This window comes from Palaemon carinicauda, chromosome 13 (genome assembly GCF_036898095.1).
Source record: "Palaemon carinicauda isolate YSFRI2023 chromosome 13, ASM3689809v2, whole genome shotgun sequence".
Lineage (NCBI taxonomy): Eukaryota > Metazoa > Arthropoda > Malacostraca > Decapoda > Palaemonidae > Palaemon > Palaemon carinicauda.
The window spans coordinates 50,861,056-50,869,792 of NC_090737.1; the positions used below are offsets into that span (position 1 = coordinate 50,861,056).

Genomic DNA, 8,737 nt, shown 5'->3' on the forward strand with positions numbered 1-8,737 from the left:
ATTGCACAATATTGTGCAATCTTGTTTACCTCTATAATGATCACATAAAACAGCAATATTTCTTCAAAATAGGGTTCCACTATCTAAGTTAAGGTGTACTTTTCTTCGCTTACTTTTCAATTGAGGTCTCTTAGCAAAAATGCCACATCTACAGATTAACCTTATTTCTACAAATTCTATCAGTCTCAGATTCTCAGATTTGTCCCTCAAAATGAGTCAAATCTACAGATTTTTTATGATGTTTATAAATTTTAATAAATTTCATAAAAATCTTGAAGATGAACTAATTCTACTATTTTGTTTGTACCACCAAAAACTCCCTCAATATCCCTTTGTGTAGGATTATTAACGCAACATTATTAACAGTATTTTGTTTCATTACAGAAACCATATGTTGTATTAAACGGGGTGAATATATTGGTATGAAATGTATTTGACCTCTATGTTTTGATAATAAAAGCACCAATTTCCTTATAAGCCTAAGCTGAAAACTGTAGATAACTTCCATTATAATCACGTACAGTTTTAAATGGCTAGCCTCTAGCTTTTAGTTGATTGCATCCAATTCCTATAATCAACATTGTATGCCTATATAGGCTGTGGTGTAATTACGTCCGTAAATGTCTACAATATTGGTTAATGAGGGAAGGAGAATGGGAGTAAAAAAGAGTGATGCTCTTTATTGTGTCATAGAGGACATTTCTATGAAAATTTACATTCTGATTAGTAATATCAAATATAAGGGATTCTGACATAAGATAAATCTATTTTTCGTGAGATACCCATATCATCCTGATGGAAGTTCCTCAAAGGCAAATTTTTATTTGGGATATTTCTGCGAGTGATATACAAGAGAATTTACCTATAGAGGTATCACAGAGTTCTATCGCCTGGAGCTAATATCCCGAGAAATATCATAGATTGAACACGGACGTCTTTAAAACAAGCCTTGGCTATCATCCCCAAATAGAGTTAACCTTATCTCGAAGAATATGGGATAGGATTCGATACGTGGGCGAGAGAGCCGTAACAACTCCGACCCGGTGTGCTGAAAGCATGTTCGCTGGTTCGCCATTCCAGTAGCAGCCATCAGATTTTGGAGGTCGGGCAGCCGTCTAGTGCGGACGTATGTATGAGGTGTTCCATGAGTAAAGTGTTCTGAATTCTTGGTGTTTTCGTTATATTCCTGGAACAGGCCCTAGGACCTCTGACAAGGCCGTCTTCTGCAGACCACAAGAAGAAAGTAAGACCATTCTATTATTTTCAAATAATATAAGAGTTAATAGATAGGTTAGCAACCTTACCCTAGGTCTGCCTAGGTTAAGGCGACCCAGGATGGATTTGACCGACCAGGATAACGACTCTTTGACTATGGCCTCGGATATTGAGTGTAACAGAGAAATGGATTACGACTGGACTAAAATAGAAAGTAGAAATTCTAGAAGGAGGAAAAGGGAACAAGAGAAAAGTGATAGTTCGGAGGGAGAAATTGAATACCATATTGGTAGTAGACTTGGTCGAATGGACAAAATAAAAAGGTTGACAACTACAAGGGATGTTCCTTTTATAAAATTAACAGCAAAAAGTAGCACAGGAAAACATGTAACAAATCAGTTAGATCAAGATAGGAAAAATAATAGGTTAGAACATAAAGTAGAAGGTAAGGTAATAATCATGCAATTTTTAGATACAGAAGGAAAATCAGTGAGACTACTTTGGAACCCTATTAAGGTGGAGAGATATTTAAGGCAGTCGCCGTTTGCACAGAAAAACGTGGTGGACTATAAAACCAATGAAACTAAAAACCATCTAGTAGCAGTTTTAAATGAAAAGGAAGACATAAATGATTTATTGACTCTAACAACTTTTGGTTCTCAAGAAGACACATATCAGGTAAAATGTCGACAACCAATAGGAGATACTAGGAAAGTAGGGGTACTAGGACCAATTTATGAGGAAATAGAAGAGGAGGAAATTAAGGAATATTTGGAAGATCAGGATATTAAGGTTAGCAAAATAGAAAGGATGTGGAAAGGTAAGAGAGAGGATGGAGTAAAAGCTTAATGTGTAAAGATTACATTTGAGGGAAATGAGATGCCAGAGAAAATTAAATTTGGAAACAGAATACTGGAAGTTAGGCCGTTTATATCAAAAGTCATTCAGTGTTTCAAATGTCAGAGGTTTGGTCACCATCAAGACGACTGTAAATCAAAAATAAATAAATGTGTAAAATGCGGGGGAGACCATATGGCCAAAGAGTGCAGTAAAGACCTAAACAAGGACCAATTAAAGTGCACAAATTGCTCGGAGAAGCACGTCGCTAGTTATAGGGGTTGTGAAGTAGCTAGAGAAGCCCAAAGAATACAGATAGTTAAAACATTGGAAAATGTACCTTACGACCAAGCTAAAGTCAAGTATAATCAGTGGAAGAGGGAAAATGTGAGGGGCCATGAAAAATATGACCAGGTAAGTAATAAAACAACAGAAACAGGGACGAAATGTTCAAATCTTAGTACTAAACAAATAAGAGACGAAACTTTCAAGAGAAATTATGCTGAAATTGTGAAAAGGCAGAAAATAAAAACGAATGATAAAAGCTGTCAAACTGAAGGGAAGGGAACCGAACACAAAGAAAGTTCTAAAACTGAAAACAAAATGGACTCGGAAATAATAATAAAACTATGCAGATTTATTTGTGTTGTACAAAGAATTTTAGCCAATAAGGAAACTTCTGATAGTCATTCAATATTAATGGATGAAAATGTTAGAAGGGAAATGCTAGTAACGTTTGGTGTAACTGTTGACGATGGGGAATTTGAAAATCTTAGGAAGGATTTAAGTGTAAGGGAAAAACCAAAAGCAAATAAAAATGGATATTATGTCAAAATTATCTATAATTCAATGGAATGCGAGGGGTGTGTGTAACAATCTGTCGGAGTTAAAACTGATGTTGTACAGTGTCAAACCTCATGTTTGCTGTGTATGTGAAACATTTTTGAAAGAAAATCAACGGGTAAAGTTTATAAACTATAGAGTTCTAAGGAAAGACAGGGTAGGTCAAAGAATGGGGGGTGTAATGATCCTTATTAGACGTGACGTTTGTTATGTAATGGGAAACACCACAGAATATCCAAATGGTAATATGGAAGTTCAACACATCAAAGTCAAACTCAAGAGAGGTGATTTTGATATAATAAATGCGTATAACCCTAGTGACAGGTTGACTAAAGAGGAATTTGTTTATTACATAGAGAAACTTGGGAGAAATTTTATAGTTGTAGGGGATTTTAACGCTCATCACTCCTTGTGGGAACCGGATATTGCCGAAAACAAAATCAACAATAGCGGGAAAAGTATAGTGGAAGTATTTAATGAACATGACAATTTAGTACTAATTACTCCACCGGTGTAATGACAGAAATGCTTCATTTAACTGAATGGTACTTCCATTTACGGTTTTTAGACTTAATAAACGAATTGGTTTTCATCTCATCAAAATGTTATGTTAGCCACACGTAGTTGAGTTGGTGTAGGATCGAGTGTGCATACGCCGAGGTAGAGAGGCGTAACAAAGGAGTAGTTGTGTCTATGGTCGAGAGTTTGTGATTGAGTGCCAAGGTAAACAGAGGCGTCGTTGTGTGAGCCTCGAGCGTAGCTGCGCTAGGTAAGCTCAGAACGCACTCTTTGAGCCGACAACGACCAGTGTAGAGGGGAAATGTTGCTCCCCCGTATTATTATGTGAAATTCTTACCTTCTCCCTTGTAAAAGGTATGCATTTGTTCTTGTTATCATGTATGTGTTGTAATAACACTTGACATTGTCTGTTGTGGTTATCTTTTTCTTCAAATGAATATAATAAAGTACACTAAGTTGCCAGTATTGGAACTGCTTTATGCTGTGCTTGCATGTGGTTGGAACTGTGCCACCAACCGTAAGTTAAGATTTGTAATGTTATTCTCAGATTTATCAAGTTAGTCTTTGAGCTGCCAGGCTAACTGTGCAGTGTAACCAGTAGGTTAGGTATGAGTACAGTGTAGCCTAGGCTACGAAGTGTCTGTTGTTTGACATAGGATCGCTGTCCTAAATGAAGACTTTGTATTACAGGGTACCAGTTTGGAGTACCGAGCATGTACTAAGCTTTTGTGTAAGAATAAAAAGACCCCCGGGAACCAGCCTTTCCCTCAACCTCCACTGCAAATGAAGATCCGTCGTCCTCCACAGCAAGAGTCAAGTTACCTTAAGCCTAGGCTTAGAGTATTAGCCTATACCTGTGATGTACCCGTTATTAGCCTATGTCAAGGCTTGGTTTGTTATAGATAGGCTAGCCAGGGGTAAGTCGATTGTCCAAAATTGAATGGTGCCTCCGAACTTAGGTAGGGACAATTGACGAAGGTAAGAGTTAGTGAAAAGTCATGTGTGAAACGGCATGACATATGGTGACAGCGGTGTAGGATGTATTTATCTTATATAGATTAATATATCCATCCCTACGTCCTAAAGTAGCCACGAAACCATTAGGACTATTTATTTTTATATATTTATATGATAGCCTAACCTAGGGTGATTAGGTCTATATCATCCTAGCCTAAGGTACTGTACTACTAGTGTATTTATTTTTATTGCATCATGTGCTGACTATTTTTCTGGTGTTTCTGTATAACATGGCTCGGAAAATGGAAGGTGAGGTTGAAACAGAAGATTTATATGATAATCTTTTGTCTGCCATGGATAACCAAAGTAGTCAAATGCAACAAGTGTGTGAACAACTTATTGACATGAAAAGAGAAATATCTAGTTTGTCAAATGCTTTACCTGTCACTTCCACCCCATTCAATTCTAACAGAGCTGACACATCTGACATTAACCCATTTGTTACAGTAGACAGAGCGGACATAACGCCAACATCAGTATTGACACATAATTTGCCAATTAGTACACAGCCTGTAGGGCCTAATGATCCAGTTCAGGGTAGTAACACCATTAATAACCCAGTTATTCGGGTAGGTAATGTGCATGACCCTATTGGTAATCAGTCTAAGGGATTTTGCTTAAAACCCAAGGATATTTTGATGTTGAAATTGTCAGATTTGCAAGGTATTGGAACTGATAATAGACTGGCTAGGTTTTTCTGTCAAGTAGAGTTCTGTGTTTCTGCAGATATGGATAGGATCCAAGTAGCACTTACCAGAGTAGATCAAGAAATTGCAACGCTAATAACGGCTGAAATGGCCAAAAGGGGAAATACCATATCTTGGAGTCAAATTAAGGACTTTCTGAATCACCAATTTGCCTGTTCAGTTAATATTACCCAGTCTTGGCAAGAAATAGAGATGGAACGGTACAGTGTAGATGAAGCCCCCAGAACATTTGTTAACAGAATGAAATGTAAATTATCTGCCTTTGCATTGAAATTCCCTAAGGATACCTTGCCAAAAGCTGACAATCTTGTGAAAAGGAAGTTGTATAGTGGACTTGACGGTAGATTCCAAGAACGACTCGTTGACTTCCTTGATGATGGGATACCTTTGGAAAGATTCATTGAACTAGTTGAGTATGAGTATCATTTAGCGATAATAAGTGGAACCGTTACCCAACGTAGAGTTTTACCTGTTCATAATTCTAATTCCCTTCCAAAACCTGCAGTAAATAGTACCTGTAGTGCACAAACCACATCAAAATTGGAGGATCTAGAGAAGCAGATTAGTGAGTTGTCCAACCAATTAAAAAGATTAGGTAAGAAAAAGGGAAACAATCAGTATTGTGCTTACTGTAAGGTTAGGGATCACAAGCTTTCTGAATGTCCACATAATCCTCCGAGAGGTGTTTGTTTTGATTGCCACAGACCTGGTTGTAAAAGAGGTTCAGCACAGTGCCCAGGTCCTGTCCGAAATGAGTGACTAACGGCCAGTCACAGGTCTCCTTCTATCAATTTGATGATAAATCATGTAATGTGCCATGCCTTAATTGATACTGGTAGTGAAGTATGTGTAGCACAGAAGAGGCTTATAGAAAGTTTAGGTTTACATTGTAATCAAATGAGGAATATCCCACAACTTACTGGAGTAACTCAGCATGTTCTCCCTGTTCTTGGTACGGTGTATTTGGACGTTCATATTGGTTCCAGGGTGATTACCCATTTATTTTCTGTAGTGCCAGATGGTTATTTGGACACAGACCTATTGTTAGGAGCAGATTTGATTAGGTCCGCACCGATGACATGGGATGATGCAAAGAAAATAATTGTTTGGGATAGATTTATTTATCCGGTAAGGTATTTGAGACCCAGACCATCTAACAAAAGGGTCAGGCAGATTACGGTACTTCAACCTAATAAACCTCAGGAAGCTCAGGTTAGACTTAGAAAGAAACTTATTCTACCCCAGTTTACTGCTGGTATTTACCCATTAGCTGTAGATGAACCTCCTAACACATTGTTAGAATTTGTACCTGAAGTTAAAGTGTGTCAAACCCAATCTGTGTTGTGCCTTAAGGTTAATGATGCTCAGGAAGTGTTATTACCATTGGTAAATAATACGAAAGCTAGGATGACGATGAAGGTTGGAACTTTATTAGGTTGTTATAGGATAATCAGTGAAGATGATATTGATCAGCCAGATACATGGTGCATAAAACTTGTTGTTGTTAGATCGGTTTTCTACCCTAGGTTTTGCAGTTAGTTGATAGTTCTTGATAAATGAAAACCAATTTCCGTAGGGGTAAAGTGATGTAATGACAGAAATGCTTCATTTAACTGAATGGTACTTCCATTTACGGTTTTTAGACTTAATAAACGAATTGGTTTTCATCTCATCAAAATGTTATGTTAGCCACACGTAGTTGAGTTGGTGTAGGATCGAGTGTGCATACGCCGAGGTAGAGAGGCGTAACAAAGGAGTAGTTGTGTCTATGGTCGAGAGTTTGTGATTGAGTGCCAAGGTAAACAGAGGCGTCGTTGTGTGAGCCTCGAGCGTAGCTGCGCTAGGTAAGCTCAGAACGCACTCTTTGAGCCGACAACGACCAGTGTAGAGGGGAAATGTTGCTCCCCCGTATTATTATGTGAAATTCTTACCTTCTCCCTTGTAAAAGGTATGCATTTGTTCTTATTATCATGTATGTGTTGTAATAACACTTGACATTGTCTGTTGTGGTTATCTTTTTCTTCAAATGAATATAATAAAGTACACTAAGTTGCCAGTATTGGAACTGCTTTATGCTGTGCTTGCATGTGGTTGGAACTGTGCCACCAACCGTAAGTTAAGATTTGTAATGTTATTCTCAGATTTATCAAGTTAGTCTTTGAGCTGCCAGGCTAACTGTGCAGTGTAACCAGTAGGTTAGGTATGAGTACAGTGTAGCCTAGGCTACGAAGTGTCTGTTGTTTGACATAGGATCGCTGTCCTAAATGAAGACTTTGTATTACAGGGTACCAGTTTGGAGTACCGAGCATGTACTAAGCTTTTGTGTAAGAATAAAAAGACCCCCGGGAACCAGCCTTTCCCTCAACCTCCACTGCAAATGAAGATCCGTCGTCCTCCATAGCAAGAGTCAAGTTACCTTAAGCCTAGGCTTAGAGTATTAGCCTATACCTGTGATGTACCCGTTATTAGCCTATGTCAAGGCTTGGTTTGTTATAGATAGGCTAGCCAGGGGTAAGTCAATTGTCCAAAATTGAATGGTGCCTCCGAACTTAGGTAGGGACAATTGACGAAGGTAAGAGTTTGTGAAAAGTCATGTGTGAAACGGCATGACACCGGGACTACCTACAATACTGAATCCTATTACAGGGACATTTTCAACAATAGATTTATGTTTCAGTTCATCCACAATAGCGAATTATTTTAATATAAAAGAGCTAGCTGACAGGGGTAGTGATCACACACCAATTTTAATATATAGTGACTTGGAAACTGAACAAACTGGGTTATGGAAAAGAAAGAGGTGGGTGTTGGAAGATGTTAATTGGCAAAAGTGGAATAATGATATTGACGCAATAGAAGTGGCAAACACATTGGAACTGGATGGTGAAATACAAGATTTCAGCAATAGAATGATCAAATCTAGTGAAAAGAATATCAGACAAACTAATGAGAAGGTAAGTATTAAATATAACAAGCCATGGTGGAACGAGAAATGCAGTAAGGCAGTAGCAGAGAGGCGACGAGCAAGAAAGCTGTTCACCAAACACCCAACCACTTGTAATAAAATCGACTTCCGCAAAAAAGAAGCAGTAGCAAAGAAATGTAATAAAGTTACAAAAAGGGTTTCTTGAGGTAATTACACAAGTAAAATGAATATGAATACACCTCAGAAAGAAGTTTGGAACACTATTAATAGGATTAAGGGAATTCCAGTTAGAGATAACCATCCACTAACTAATGGGGAAAACAAATCGATTTTCGATCCGATAGAAAAGGCAGAATTGCTGGCAGAAGCCTTTGGGAAAAATTTGTGTGTGGCAATTGAATTAGAGTCAGAGAGGGAAATGATTGAATGGGTTGAAATAGCAAAACAAAATAAGGAATTTCAGGATTACAACAAATTATTCTCAATTGCCGAGCTAGAAGAGTGCATCAAAGAGTTGCCAAATGAAAGTGCAACAGGGTTAGACAAAATTCATAACAAATTCATCAAAAATATGTCAAAGGGGAAACGTCATCAAGTATTGGGTTTTATTAATAAAAGCTGGAGATTTATAAGTTATCCTAAGATGTGGAAACAGAGTATGATCTGGCCGGTA

At 37.9% G+C, this 8,737-nt stretch overlaps 1 protein-coding gene across 1 annotated transcript; it reads left to right on the forward strand.

Annotated features, from left to right (window-relative positions):
• The first annotated feature begins 4,636 nt into the window (after nt 1-4,636).
• LOC137651948 (uncharacterized) lies at nt 4,637-7,528 on the forward strand. Its single transcript, XM_068385160.1, has 2 exons — nt 4,637-7,086; nt 7,423-7,528. The coding sequence occupies exon 1, from the start codon at nt 4,662-4,664 to the stop codon at nt 5,895-5,897; it is 1,236 nt and encodes a 411-aa protein (XP_068241261.1). The 5' UTR covers nt 4,637-4,661; the 3' UTR covers nt 5,898-7,086; nt 7,423-7,528.
• The last annotated feature ends 1,209 nt before the right edge of the window (nt 7,529-8,737 follow it).